The sequence below is a fragment of the Ictalurus furcatus genome, chromosome 24 (assembly GCF_023375685.1).
Source record: "Ictalurus furcatus strain D&B chromosome 24, Billie_1.0, whole genome shotgun sequence".
Taxonomy (NCBI): Eukaryota; Metazoa; Chordata; class Actinopteri; order Siluriformes; family Ictaluridae; genus Ictalurus; species Ictalurus furcatus.
This window is the reverse complement of record NC_071278.1, coordinates 18,311,324-18,327,496: the sequence shown is the minus strand read 5'-3', so window position 1 is coordinate 18,327,496 and position 16,173 is coordinate 18,311,324. Positions and strand designations below refer to the sequence as shown.

Sequence of the window (16,173 nt, the reverse complement as noted above, 5' to 3'; positions counted from 1 at the left end):
TCAGGAATTTGTACATCAATATTCCATAAGGTGGATTTGTTAATCCACAACAGCCACCATAGACTTACTGAACCCTTTAAGTTTGTTAGATGTAGCTATACTGCCTCCATATTTTCCCATGGTTTGTAAAGGAGGTTATTTGAGAATGTATAATATACCGTAAAATGGAAAGGAATATAGGAGAGAAAGATATCAAAACAGATACACTGTAGTTTCCTTCCCAGATGAGGCTCTGTGCGAAATGGGTTTCTGGAAAGGTCATGGTAAGCATCAGCTATGCAGGAACACTCCCTATAAACACACACACACACACACACACACCACATTCACATACCGTACACATTCCCTATTCCTCGGACACACCCCAATCCCGTTTTCCCAAACCAAATATATCAGGCATGGTGGGGGAGATTCTCTCGGTGGAGAGTCGCACTACCCCCATCCTTCCACCCACCTAATCTGAAATCAGATAAATCAACCATGGAGGAGGGGGATGGACAGACTGACCTTCCATTCATCTCTGAATTCAAGGAAGACATGATGGTATCCTCTCTTACATGAGAACGCACATATAAAAAATTAACCATGTCTTTATTTAATCGGTTACCTAACTGAAGCACTGTTTTTAAGAGAATTAAGCTCAGTAAAGTGTGTTTGCCTCTCTGGAGAGGTTTTTTTTTTTTTATATATATATATATATACAAGGCTGAGCTATATTTTCAATACAAGCTCTAGGCCCCAGCAGAGCGTTCAGCTTACTTTAATAAATCACTTCAGTGATATTGGACTGGAGAGTTCTTTTAAAGCGGTGTCACATTCCCATATTGCCTGTGCTTGTACAGTAACACTCCATTTCACTGTAGTTTTCCTGACATTAAAAAGAGGTGCTGTTTCATAAAACTAGGATTTATACGTATATCTCATGTAGCGTTCTGTATCAGGATTCAGGATTTTTGCATAGGTTTTGGGTAAGAACTGCTAGCTAATCGTGGGGCAGGTAAGATTTAGCCAATTTTGGTTGTGTGTTGTTTTTACGTTGTTTCTAAGAACAAACGGTGGTTCGCAGCAATAGGAAAAGAGGTTAATATGACATGATGTTTACTAGTGTATCATCCAGCCAGAAGTAATCTTAGAAAGATCTAAAAACATAGTTATGTAGATTTCTATTAAAGAAGATTAATGAAGAAAACTGCAATTCTATCTATATCACACACGAAGCATTATAGCTGCTGCTATAATCATAAGGACAGCCTTATGCTCATCCCTTGACTCTTATTTATAATACGCTCACACTGAACACCCTATCAACAAACTTAATATTGTTTGTCTTTTCTCTTCTAAACCTCTGGTGAAGTGTATGAGGTCCCCTTTGAGTCAGGTTCCTCAAAGTTTGTTCCTCATGTTATCTTTTGACACTGTTGCCTCAGACCTGCTCATTAGGGATCTCAGTCTTCATGCAGATTTCTGTATAGCTGCTTTGGGACGATGCCTATTGTTAAAAGCACTGTGCAAATAAAATTGAATTGAATTGAGCAAAATGGACATCGGAAATAAGTTCCTGCACTTCCTTAAATGTCAGACAGTGAGGTGAGGCACTGTTTTGTTTTGTTTTGTTTGTTTGTTTTGTTTTGTTTTTTTTGCTGGAGATTTGATTTCAACTAGACAATCATTCGAACAAAAGACCATTTAAAAGCCATAAATGGAAACACAATTTTGATATTTAAGAACATTTTATTGTTAATGATAGTTGTGAGGAAAATCGTACATATTGTATGATAAAGACTGTAACTCATCTGTTGTTGTGGCCAACTTGTGTGTGCTCTATGCTAGATAGGTCTGTGTATGTAATGTTAGCATTTTCAGAATGTTACTTGGACCTGTGTATTGTGCTTTCCCATTTTCCCGAGGCTGTTTTCATGACGATGTCGTCACGGACAAAAAAAAAAAAAAAAATGCAAATCACAAGAGAATTCCTTGGTTGTGAGATAAAATTCTTGGTAATATAACGTGCTCACATGCCATAGATTTAGCTCCTTTGGGACCAAAGATGGCCGAAAAAAAACTAGTTCTGGTAGTCCCAGAACTTCTCAACAAAAATGAATGCTGCTATACACCGTGCATCTAAAATGTTCCAGACAGGAGAAATATTCCATCGTAGATCTACTGTAGTTTTAATCTTAAAATTGTTAATCATATAGGTGGTTTTCACACTGGGTATGTTTGCTGAAGTCCGAACCCGATTGCGATTGTTCCCGGCGCCCCCTGCAGCATGGGTCTGCTTTCAGACTCACTTGATTCTATCGAATCTCGGTGTATTTGTGTTCATCTTACGTCACCACAAACGCACATGGAGAACACAAGGCGGACTCGCCATATTTTCCATTCACACATCCATTATGCGTCGCAGATATTATATGCAGCAGTGGATCTCTTCTGTGTCCCGCAACGTTCCCCTGCCACTCATAGTACGTGTGTTGTGGAAACTCATGATGTTGTAACTGGCTGAAACACACGCGCAGGTTGCTTTACTTCCTTAGGGACCCGAGTACGAATTGTGTTCACGTTTGCGGGAATCGCGGCATAGTTCCAGTGCAACCGAACTCCGGCCGCGTCCTACAGGTAGTCTCGGGTCCGGTACTGCGGTGCGCTTCCCGGTCCGCATGACAGCTTTCACATGACCAATTTTTCATGCAGATCGTGCTCTGTTACGGACTAAACTGCCAGTGTGAAAGCCCCCATAATCAGACTTGCAGTACACTTATAATGATATACTCGGAAACTGGCCAAGATTTTATTGACATCATCTGACAGCTGTTATCACAGGGAGTGAGTGTTCAAGTTCTCCATGTTTGTAGGTTTTAAAAATGTACTTCCCTTTGCAAGATGTGTGGTTTCTGGGAGCTGCTTTCAGTTTTTAAACTACAAGCTCTTGCTCTAAAGGATACTGCATGTAGGCATTAACCGCTGCCTCTGCATATGTATCTATGGTTAGATTTTTTTTTTAAATAATTCTTTATATTAACTGGAGTGCCTTTTTAAGAGAGTATCACATTCTTCCCATATCCGAGCGGGTTTCCTCTGGGTACTCCGTTTAGTGATGATTACGATTATGATATACTCGCAGTCAGGCCAGCGAAGATGCATCTCCCAGCCATGCTGCCACAGCTTCGCCGGATGTGTTGTAATTAATCCACACCGTGGCTTTATGATTCCAATCGCTGCAGACTGCAGATGGTACGACCCCCTCGCACACACCACTCACCCTTTATCTGCCTGGCTACACCTCTCGTCACGGCACGGGCTTGTTCAGCTGGAGCTTATCTCCATCTCGCGTTAAAAAGATTCCAAGAGAGGAGATGTTCAGTGATTCTGAGACAGTCCTCCCTGCTGTCAGGCTCTTAGTGATATTTAATGAGGGCTGTCACTCTGATCATTTAAGATGAAGGAGTTAAGAGTTAGTGTAGTACAAGATACTGTAGTGCACTTATTGTGAAGTGAGTATAGAGTGATGTGACATGAGGTGTGTCCTCATTATACCACTATTTTTTTTTTTTTTAAATAGTCATTCTGAATAACACAGCCACCATTCGGATTACTAAATTGTTCAGTGATTCCTTAGCTTGTCTGTGATGTGTTTGCACATTACAAATTATGCCTGTTTTTGGCCATGTCCAAATGCAGATCATGTGATGAGTTGTTTGTAATTGGTCAGACAGTATTTAAGCCATCCGTAAGAAGGTTTTGCCTGTTCTTTATGTAGCATGTGTGCAAGTGAATTTGCAGGAACTGGAGCAGTGGCTGGACCTATGGCAGTGTGTCAGCATTCGTCTTTCATGTGTGTGTGCTCAGCATAATAAATCCACTTGGCTTCTTTGCCAAATGGTACGGAATGAGACACTAATTTTGCAGTGGTCTGCGATTAGCACTTTGCCACTCTCTGGCTCAAGGGAGACGTCAGTGTCCTGCTTCTGCACTCTGTTTTGAGTGCTGACTCATTTTGTTTTTAATCGCACCCCCTTTGCACACTGAAGCTTCTCCTCCCTGCAAAAAAGCCTTTTTAATGTAGTGCAGCAGCCAATTTGAGTACCTGGAGAGTAAAAAAGAAAAAAAAAAGATGGAGAAAAGACTTCCATCTTACATGTATAAATGCCCATGGCTTTAAATTTGATTCGAGTTACTGATTATTTGTGTATTCAGTCACGACTTTAGTGTTCTGCAGTCCTAGCTCTGGTGATTTGCGGTCAAAAGCTTCTAGTGGAACATTAACTCATGTTAAACTTCCTCCTTGAAACTTTTTTTTTTTTCCTGGTTCAAAACCACCAATTCACATTTTAGTATATTACCCTAAACAAAGGGAACTAGTGTGTGATCTGTGTTTGGTGTTCAGTCTGAAGGAGGTCATGTGTGACAGGAAATGTTTATGTCTCTAGAGTTCTGTGTAAAAAGAGAACATCACAAAAATGTGCGTCCCACACCAGCCTGCTCTGTTATAGCAATTCCCAGAATTCCACAGAACAGTAATCTCATCCTGAAGTCCAGTTTGTTCCCATGAAATATCTCAGGTTCACTCCACATGGTTGCTAATGCACAGCACTGTCTGTTGTCCCATGCGCTCGTTGTTCTGTGTATTTATTGTCTTGTGTATTTACCGTTCTGTTCATTTGTTGTTCTACTCTCATTTAAAACCATTGTGTATTTTCACTTTATGTAGTTTTGTGTACTGTGTAATGTGTTGCACCATTGTTCTGGAGAAACGACATTTCGATTCCAGTGTATACAGGCTATACATGGGAATGACAACAAAAACCCACTTGACTTGCCTGATGCCTGATCACAAAATGAATGTTGGTTGCTTTTAAATTATTATCTTTCCAGATTATCCCGTGATGGCATGTGTGAAGTCCGATTTTTACTCACAGCCCATGTTCAATAGTTATGGCTGCTCATGTAGTAGCGTTTGGGGGAATGCAGAGCGTTTCCCATAAAAATGCAATCTTGACATTATGTGTGACAGACCGATAAAACATCGAGAGCCGAGCTGAACTGTTGTCTGACATCTTTTTGAACTCCTGCTCATGCTAAGTCTCGGGGCAGCGTAACACACCAATGATCTGGTAAGGTCAGAATTTGGTGCCAACGGCATGAATCCATGGACCCAAGCTGCCTTGTATCAACAGTCCAGGCTGGTGGAGGTGGTGTAATGGTGTGGGGAATGTTTTCTTGGCACACTTTGGGCCTGTTAATAATCAATCAATCGTTGCTTGAATGCCACAGGCTATTATTGCTGACCATGTGCATTCCTTCATGGTAACAATTTCCCATCTTCCAATGTCTTCCAGCATGAGAATGCACCATGTCACAAAGCAAAATTCATCTCAAACTGATTTCATGAACATGACAATGAGTTCAGTGTTCTTCAGTGGCCTTCCCAGTCACCGGATCTGAATCCAATAGAGCACCTTGTGGTAGGGATGTGGTAGAACGGGAGAGTCACAGCGTGAAAGTGCACCTGAAAAATCTGCAGGAATTGTGTGATGCAATCATGTCAACATGGACCAGAATCTCAAAGGAACGTTTCCAAAATCTTTTGGAATCCATGCATTGAATAATTGAGGCTGTTTTAAGAGCAAATGGAGGCCCTACCTAGTATTAATATAGTGTTCCCAATAAAGTGCTTGGTGATTGATGGATGGTCACAAGTGGAGGAAGAAGCCTTTATTTGTCACTTAAATGTTACAGCACAAGGTTGTTACACACATCCAGATTGTTAGGAAGCTGGGGTCAGCGCGCCGGGTCAGCCATGATACGGCACTCCTGGAGCAGAACGTGTTAAGGGCCTTGCTCAAGGGCCCAAAAGTGACAGCATGTCAGTGCTGGTGCTAGAAACCCCGGCATTACTCACATGCTACCAGAGATCTCTAGATAATTCACATGTACAGTATGATGAGAACTGTCACCATGGTGACACGGAGGGTACTTATTTATCACTGAGGGATTTAATTGGAGATGTCCGCCGCAGCACTCCTGCAACACAGCTGCTGATTGGTGCTTGGCTGCTAAGGAGTCTAGTCAATGGTCTCTCACGTCCTCTTGACTTCCAGACCACACAGACGGCCATCGCAGTAGAAAATCAGACACAGTTAATTAGCCACCCCGATGAGATTACGCACAGGGCTCAAGAGGACGTGCCCCCGCCCACGTATGCCAACTATTTATGAGTAACAGGACGAAGGTGTGATGTTGATTCACTGCCTTTGGCCTCGTAGAACAACTATCTTGACCCGGATAAGGATCTGAGAAGGCGTGTGCTGATAAATAATTATATATCGTAATAAGCATCCACTAACGTCACAGCTAGCATTTCTTTCTCTGTTTCTGCCCAAGACATTAGGAGCTACACACACAATCATTTTAGAGTTGTTCAGCCATAAATTAAATTTACTCTGTTTTCTCAAAAGGGTTTGCCTGCAGAACACTTCAGAGAATGCCTTTGAATTTATTTGTAAGTAGGAAGAAGAAGGAGATTCGTAAGACACACGTGCATTTTCAGAGATTTTAAGAAGACACCTAACATTACACGAATTTGGATAGGATTTTTTTGTCAGATTCTTAAATGTCTGTAATATTCACTGCTAAAGATAGCCACGTAGCTAATATGAGCTAACCGGACAGGATTTTTAAGAGGATTAGTCAAATTCATAAATGCTTCTAATCTTCACTGCTACTGCGAGCCAACTGGCTAACCTCAGCTAACCTGACAGGATGTCTCAGCGCATTTTTAAGTAACATTCATGAGTTCTTTTGAAGTGTTTAAAATGTTCACTGCTACCGTTAGCTAGGTATACAGAATATTTCGGAAATCCTCTTTGACCTTGTAAAAAAACCTCTTTTACACTGACACAAAAATGTTTGACATTATATTATAAGCTAAATGACTTCTAACATGCAAGTCTGCGTTCAAACTTTGGGCTTGGTCTTTGAGTCTTTTGTGGATTCCAAACTATACGCCGAGGAAGAATTCTGATTTTACGATGGCTTCTGAGAATTTTTTTTTTTTTTTGTGCTGTGCAGTGGTCTTTAGTCTATTTTTATATATGTATATATAAAAGTGTCTTATAGTGTCAAACCACATAAGCAGGTCTATTTAAGATACTGATTGATTTATTTAAGTATTCTGAATTCATGACAACATCCTTTAAAGAAGCAGACCTCGGCTATCGAGCCTTCCTTGGCTGATCAGCTATATCTGATCTCACAGGTAGTAACATCTTTTGTATCTTATGTGCCACTGAGCTGGATGTACTCCAGTTACAGTCAGTCATGCTCTGCGAGGCAACGTTACAGAGGTAGCAATGTTGTCTGTTAAGCCTTTTCTGTCCGTCAGATTTACTCAACTCCTCATCGATGCTCAAAACAGTAAGCCAAGCACACGTCATGTGCGGAGGCTTACTAGAGAGATCTATTACTTTTCCAGAGACAAACATCTGCTGCAAACCTCAAAGGACTTGTGATAGAGCAGCTCAGAAAGAACTCTGGCTTTTACGTGTTTAGATTTTCTGGACTTCCTGATATCTTCCTGAGATATTACTGATATTCCACAGCTAGTGAATCTTGGTTTGAAACAGAAGTTTGACATCCATGGATAATTTTAAGCATAGTGCCAGTGTTCTTACAGTCGAGTGCAGTGTTTTGCACACCCCAGGATAAAATATGCCAGATTTATTTAGCGTGTAAATAAAGGTTGTTCAAACGTTCATTCGTTATCACAAATAACAAAAATGGTCAAATAATGTGAGCTAAATATTAATAGATAGTTGAACATCAAAATGAAGATTATAATTTTCAAATTTCCAAACGTTCCAAAATATAGAATCTCCCTGAATATCATGCAATTGTAATATAAATATTTACTAGTAAATTGTATGCCCACCCTTTACATCTGTAACTTCCTCCAGCTTCTTTCATATCACCTGCTCAGCTGTTGGTTCCTCTAATTTGTAATAGTTTATGATGTACTATATGACCAAAAGTTTGTGGACGCCTATATGCATACTTTTGTTCCAGAAGGAGTCCTACCTTTGCTGTTATAATAACCTCCACTCTTCTGGAAAGGCTGGAGATTTTAGAGCATGGCTTCAGGGATTTATGTTCATTCAGTCACAAGAGCATCGGTGAGGTCAGGCACTGATGCTGGGTGAGGAGGTCTGGGATGAAGTCGGCGTTCCAGTTCATCCCAAAGGTGTTCAGTAGGATTGAGGTTAGAGCTCTGAGCAGGACACTCGAGTTCTTCCACGCCAACCTTGGCTAACCATGTCTACATGGAGCTCGCTTTGTGCACAGGGACATTGTCAAGCTGGAACATGCTTGAGCCCATTAGATCCAGTGAAGGGAATTGTAATGCTACGGCGTACAACACATCCTATACATTTGTGTGTTTCCAGCTTTGTGGCGCTTTAGGGAAGGCCCAGATATGAGTATGACGGTCCAGTGTGTAATATCTTGTACATCTCTGTCATACACTACCTTCTTTAGATCAAGTCTAGAGACTAAGAGGGACATGGCGAAAACATTTTCTTTGCAATATTATTTGAATGGTTGCAAGGTACATTCATGTTTCATTTCAAAATACTTGGAATTTTATTTATTTATTTATTTATTTATTTTTAGATAAATTGTAAAATGGAGCTGCATTCTAACATGGAGAATACGAACCTTTGCACTCGACTTTAGATGAATCCTTAATATCTATACAGTACAGTATACTGGACAGTTTCAGAGTTATTGCATTTTTTTTTTTTTTCCTTCTTGGTAGTGCTATTATTATAACACAGATGAACTTTTCCCCAGTCTCCATCAGCACAAAATCTTTTAATAACAAAGCTTCCCCAAAACTTCCTTATTGTGATACCCCCTCTCCAAATCCACTTAGTTATTTAAGACATGCCTGTGGTTTGGCCCTGAAATCATTCCAGTGGGTGATTTGTCAGAGTTTGAGCATTCTCACTGAATTACAAAGTCCCCCTGTGGCGCTGTTCCTCTGTGGAGGGGCTTGAATCGAATACCACGCAAGATTATCACACTTCTTTTTCTGTGCCGAGTCGAGTCATCCAGAATACACCATGATGAAATGCAGACACGGAAGCATACGAAGCGTATCTATGAAGCTTTTCGGTCGTTAAAGATGTTGAATGTGTAGTAGCAGTTCTGTCACCAGCGGTCGTACTAGCTGCCGTCATGTCGTCCGCCTAGAGTGTGCGAATATTATTTTGCATAGTGTTTTCATTTCACCTTTTCTCATTTCTCATGTCACGAATTCAAGGACGTTCGTGTGAGTTAATGAGGCTCATGACATCACAGGTGTGAAACCCATAGAGAAACTGAAACGCAGATGGTTTTCCCCAAAAAAGAAACCAGTCACAAGAAGGAAAGAAAAAAACAAAACAGAAATACAACAGTGAAAGAAAAAAGAAATACAAGAACGAGAAAAAGAAAGAAATACAAGAAATAAACAGACACACACACACACACACACACACACACACACACACACAGCTCAGAAGTCAAGACTAGCAGTGTGTGGAGTTGGTGTTACGGAGAGATGCGATTCCGGTGTATGATCTGCACAGTTAGAGCACAGGAGAGTAAGCAAAGCAGGGCCACGGCTTCAACATTCCAGTCTGGAAGCCTGTCCAAATACATTCCTCCTTAAATGGCTTTTCCATCCTCATATTTTCAATGGCATGAAACTCGGTTATAGTATTTCTAAGGAAAAGAAATCTTTCCTATGTTAAGTTTCGGGTTGCATATGTTGGATCGAATGCACGTGTGGTTCTTTCCTCCACCATACAGCACACTCGTTAGTGCAAATGATTGCACAAAGCTTGATTAGCGTGTCACAGTTCATCACTGTGAATGGCAGTTCGGTAAGAATACCGGCGGACATTCTTTCTCTGATATTTCTCTCTCAGAAACACATTAGCAAACAGTGTTAGTGCTCATTTATGCCCTGGTGATACACAGTTAGTCTTTATGTAGCAATTTGGCTGAATTTAGCAGCACAGATAAACAAAATGGAAATTTACAAAGACATAAAACACTTGATGATGATGACGACGCTAGATGAATAGCGACTTCCTAATAAAACAGAAATACTGAAGGTTTGATAGTAAGTCTGCTAGCAGTATGATTGTCACTGTTACCCTAGAGCTTGTGCTCTTTTTTTTTTTTTTTTTTTTTGCGAGACCGAAAGTTTAATGTCTTGGAAGAATTCTTGATGTTGGTCTACCATTTGATTGCTTTTGTGAAACTGCTTCATTTGCTCAACAGCCCAAATCCTATTCTAACCCACCATGATGCTGAGAAACTACCACATGCTTTCATACCTTCTGGTTGCACTGCTGCCTCTTTAAGTAAAGCTTCAAAATAGTTAGTGTACATTACCCCCAAACCTGTATAAACTTCATCAGCTGTATATTCATTTCCACAAAGACTACAAGATCCTACCTAATTAATTTATTACTACAGTGTATCTGGCAGATCTCCTGAAGCAGTGTGTGTATATATAGCAGTATATTCACCTGAGGATCGTTCACAGCATGGCCGGTTGAAGATATTTTTCACCCTTAACGCTGACTCTGAAAGAGAATATTCGAAATGTAAGCTATTTTACCAGATGTACTTGTTTACCCTGGCTTATTTGTAGTTATTGTTTTAATAGTCTATGTTACTCTTGAGTGGTTAAGACATTAGACTTCTGATCAGGAGGTTGTGAGTTCAAATCCCAGCATTGCCAAAGTGCCACTGTCGGGCCCTTGAGCAAGGCTCTTAACCCTCTCTACTGCCCAGCTGTATAAATGAGATAATTGTAAAGTCGCTCTGGATAAGATCATCTGCCAAATGCTGTAATATCATATTGTTCGATATTATTTAATGAGTTGTAATCGTCTTGGATGTTTACGCTTAATCCTAAAAGCTCCTAATCTTTCCACTAAGTAAAAAAGTTCTATACAAATAAGTATTATTTACACTGCTACACATACACCACCAGAAATCACGCCTGCTGGAATATTCCACCATTTTTCCTTGCAAGCTATTATCGTATATTTGAGATGGATTTTGCTGAGAGTGTGTCTCAGTAGGCTTATTACAAATATTATATAATGGTCTAATCATGATTATTTGGGCGGAGGTTCAATCTTGACGTGTTCATTCATTGATTATATCGTCAAATTGCTGCACTGTCTGAGTTCATTATTCTTGGTTGAAGGCTTTGTGCTACTTATTATTTTCTGTTGTGTATTCATTCACGGACGCACACTCGCACACTCATTCACACCTGGGGCAGGTCATGTAGAGTAGCCAATCTATAGTACCTATTGTACCAGCATGTTTTTGGACTGTGGGAGTAACAGTAGAAACACTGATTTTATTATGATAAGTAGCCAATATCTTTATAGAATATAGGCAGTTTTTGTCCATAATATATAGTTCCCATACATCTCTGCTACATTTTTGCTCCATATCACACCTCACACGTCTGTTCTCCAAAGGAAATATTATACTGTGCACAGAGACCTCGGTCTGTCATGAAATATATGATGGTGCATAATGTCATGGTGTGTATCATATCAGAGCATCAGTCAGTGTGCCTTTCGCAGGGCCGATATATGATGTGCTTTCTGTTTCTGTCTGATCTCAGCCTCTAATCTCTCTCTCTCTCTCTCTCTCTCTCTCTTTCTTATCTGTTCCACTGCAGGCAGGGACGGCCAGTTCCAAGTGTCCAGGTAGGATGGCATTTATTTTCTGTAGGAACTTCAGGAAACTGCACATAATTCAAACTGTTGTAGATGTATTGCCATATTTTAATGGCATTTCCTCACTGTATCAGAGACATTTTACGGCAAATATGTTTTGAAAATGACTCACTGTTTATCTGGAATCACACACTGGCTTAATTTGCATAAAAATGGGAGTTGGTAGGGTGTCATAACGCTTGGTTCTAGGAACTTATAACTGGGCACAACAGGACACATCTAATCCTCTAATCTCACCGCACTGTTTTTTTGCATATGTCCTTCAGTTGGTTTTACAATAGGCTTTCTGTCCACAGCACACACACTTTTAAGAGCAGAGCAGCAAAATGTATCCAAATAAGGTTGCCGACTGTGAGGTGCCAGTACTTTGTCAGTCCAAAGCTCTCTATTCTGAGACCAAGACTGACTGAGTGAGTAAGAGAGCGTGAATGAGTGGAAAGGAAAGGCTCTCCCCTCTGAGAGACTCCTCAGACACAAAAGAGTCGGGCTCTCTGCCACTCTCCGGGATGCCAGCCATCTGATTGTTATCTAGCATTCGGTTTGTGGAGGTGGGGTGCTTCCCTCCCTGCCTAAAAATAACTCCACACACAAGGGCTTTGCTGAATCCAGCCTAAGCCTCGGGATCACTGTCACATCAGTGTCTTCACTGGGTGTTGCTTACTTACTTCATCTCGGTCTTACTTACTGAAACACTCAGCAGTAGTTTATTTACGCAGATTGTCAGACTGCAGTGTGTGCGTGAGGAGTATGTGTGGGACTGCATACTCGGGTTTGAGTTTGTGCGCCCCCTTCTGGACAAAACAATACACAATATTGTATTATGATGTTCAAGTAGGCTGACAAAGTGACTCTCAGATCTATAGTGTCACATGTATGTATGTATTTATTTATTTATTTATGTATTTATTAAAATTTTACATATTTTTTACTATTTGGACTGAACATGACATCATTTTTTTTCATACTGTCAATTAGTCATTTGAGTGCAAGTTTGCATACCTTTTTAAAATTGTATTAATTTTTTCATTTATTTCAACCAACAAAAGATTTGTTTGCCGAGTTCATTAAGTATAAAAAACAAAACAAAATTTTTATTTATTTATTTATTTATTTATTTATTACAAATGTATAAATCTTTGAATCAGTATAAAACGGCTTCTGCCACATACTCAATATTGAAAAATTCTACTCTAAATGGATGAATCTACCACAGTAATTCAGTTAAACGTATAAGTGTGGACCTCCAAATGTAATTAATTTTAAGTCAATAAAGGCTAAAATCTAATTTTAACCAATTAACCTTGGCTAAGCTGTCCAAAATCTGAGTTGATTAACTTTAATTAATTGTGGAAGCCAAAATAAATATGATTAATTATGCAGCCCTGGTTTCAAAGATGTTTAATTAAACATATTCAAAATTTAGCACAGGAAAGGAAACATGGTGCACAAGCAGGGTTTTTACATGTTTATCTGTTTGTTTGGATGTTAGGCATTGCTCTGTTGGCCTATCTTTAGAAAAGTGTAAATGGCCTAGCGTTTCACACAGGAAAAGGTGTTTATTAGTGTTATTGCTTGAGGCTTAGTCGGTTGATGTTTCCATATACATGACACATCGCTCGTATCGCTCTCTCTTTCTCTCTCTCTCTGTCCATAGTTCTGCAGTGTGTGGCCGATGAAGACGGCTGCTCGGTGTGATGTGTAATGGCTCCTGCGTTGAGTGCTCTGTGGGGTTCAGGGGTTGCAGGATCGGAGATCAGTGGTGAGCTGGCCATAGTGAGCACACTCACGGCATTCTGGGCCTTCCTGCTGCTCACTCTGCTGCTGGTACTGTGTGCCGGCTGTCAAGGGTGAGTACCTCATATCGTCATCCTCTTCATCATCACACTCGCTTGGCTTTTCCTGGGATTAAGCTGTGAAATATTGCAAGTATGTTGTAGGATTCATTGACGGCTGGTCGTGATACCGGATGATGGAGTATATAATTCACCTTGTTCGCGTTCATTACACCAGCACGTGCGCCTTTTCAGTCACTGATGATGATGTGTCACGAATGTTTCAGTGAAGTGGGCTGAAAAATAGCCTCTGAAATGGAGATGGAATCTAGGGGATGTTTCAATGTAAGGAATGTAATCCCCTGACTGTCTCTGATATGCTCCAGCCTTGCTTCTTCATATCATGCTGTGGATCTGTTTTATGACCATTTGTGTGTTGTTCCACAAATAAAATCCGAAATAATCATCATAATTTGTTAGCAACAAACAATCTGATGTGGATGTCAAAACTTAAACTTTACATCAGTCTCTTTTTATTTTTAATACATCAGACTTAGCCTATTTATACTGTACCATCTTCCCCAGTAGCGTTCATAATATGTACATTCATACAGTCCATACAGTATTTCGCGTTTTTTTGTGTGTGTGTGTGTGTGTGTGTGTTTATTTCCAGAATTTGCGATGCAACTTGCAGAGTTTTTGTGCTTTTGGGTGGGGTGGGTGGGGGGGTGGGTGTGTGGGAGGGGGGTGAAATTGGTGAAATTGCAATGGCACGAAATTGTTTTGCACAGTGTCTTTCACGGTGATGTTTGTTGAAAAATGAGACCTTTTAGCTGGACTCGTGCTCGATGCACGTAAATCAAAGAGGGATTTATTTGAATGTTGATTGTGAGGACGTCACATGACGCGTATTGGCCCAAATCTGCGGGTAATCTGCTGTAATTTGGAAAAATTGCTAGCGCCACTGAATATTGTGGATTTTGCCTGATTGTGCGTTCATTTCTGCGGTCGCAAAATTGCGAAATCCTGGAGAGACTGATTAAGGTCGCTTTAACGTAATTATCAGTTTTATTAATGGAACCGGTTTTCTCGCACACTACTGCTGCGGTTAATTTAGAAAACTGGTACACGTTTCTGAGTAAAATGTCTATCTTGAGAGTTATGGATCCACTTAATTAATTATCCCCCACATGTACAAGCACTTCATGAGTTCAAACACGCAAAGTTCAAAAACATTTTCAGTAATGCACTTTTTTTTCTTTTTTTTCCCCAGGCATAAAAAAGCAACCCGGCTCCCTGGAGACCATGAGAATCTGATGAATGGGGTATGTTAGTGGGATGCTTTTCATGTGAAGGATTTTCTGCATTTCACATCATTCTCTATGCATGACTGAGACTCAAAGCTGAGCCCCACAGCGTCTTTTAATCATTTTTCAGGCTTTTTTTTTTTTTTTTTTTTTTTGAACAGCTCTCACAGAGAGCTGTTTTAGCTGAGTCAGAGTTGCTTTGGAGAGAGCTGATGTGTAGTGTTAGAATCTGGTGTACGGTTTATTTAGTAGTTTTGTAGTTTGAGGACGGGGTAGAACATAGCACACTGAAGGGGCTTTGTGGAGCTCGCTCTCCGTGGGAGGAAAACATGAAGCAGACAGACTCGCCGCTTTGTTTCGCTTCGGGACATGCGGAGCCTTTCTGTGCATGTGCCCTCTGCATGGAGGCTGGGAAATTATCATGTGAGACAAAAGGTCAGGAGTCCAGCGTTGTTTAGAAGCAGGGAGCATCTATGAAAATCTCATTTGACTCATCATGTGATGAATGCACTTGCATATTGAAACTGAAGGGTATACAGGGTTGTGCACATGCACAGCATAGATACACACACACACACACACACACACACACACACACACACAGACACTGTGGGAAAGTATTAAGCTTCCATTGTTGCTAGTAGCCATGTCTCAATATGGTTGCCAACTTGTGTTCATGGCTCATTGCCTGGACTGGTATATGCCCAGGCTGGTGCATGTGGATCTAGATTTTCTTGGTTAAAAACAACTTAAGAACAATCACACACCCATTCACACACTATGGACATTATAGAAATGCCAGTCAGCCTACAACGCTTGTCTTTGGACTGGTGGAGGAGACCAGAGCACCCGGAGGAAACCCCCGGAGCATGGAGAGAACATGCAAACTCTGTGCACATAGGGCAGAGGCGGGATTCAAACCCCCAACCTTGTAGGTGTGAGGCAAACGTGCTAACCATCGTGTGCGCTCTCTCTCTCTCTCTATCTATCTATCCATCTATCCATCTATATATATATATATATATATGTGTGTGTGTGTATATATATATATTTGTGTGTGTGTGTATATATATATATATATATATATATATATATATATATATATATATATATATATATATATATATATATATATATGTATGTATGTGTTTGTGTGTGTGTATATATATAAATAAAACACACACATTTATTATTGAGTTCTTATAGGTTAAATAGGTTAAAAACCCAATTTATTCAAAAACAAATCTGGCCTATAAAATACTGTCAACCAAATGTGTTCTG

The 16,173-nt window shown here is 40.3% G+C and overlaps 1 protein-coding gene across 2 annotated transcripts in view; it reads left to right on the top strand.

Annotated features, from left to right (window-relative positions):
- The window catches only part of pag1 (phosphoprotein membrane anchor with glycosphingolipid microdomains 1), a 49,230-nt gene that overhangs the window by 21,242 nt on the left and 11,815 nt on the right, over positions 1 to 16,173 (top strand). The window contains exons 2-4 of one of the 2 annotated variants that reach the window (XM_053612989.1): positions 11,756 to 11,783; positions 13,468 to 13,660; positions 14,859 to 14,910. In XM_053612989.1, the coding sequence (XP_053468964.1) occupies positions 13,515 to 13,660; positions 14,859 to 14,910 (198 nt within the window). In that variant the 5' untranslated portion in view covers positions 11,756 to 11,783; positions 13,468 to 13,514. The remainder of the gene's footprint in view (positions 1 to 11,755; positions 11,784 to 13,467; positions 13,661 to 14,858; positions 14,911 to 16,173) is intronic. The other variant, XM_053612990.1, reaches the window with a different exon arrangement.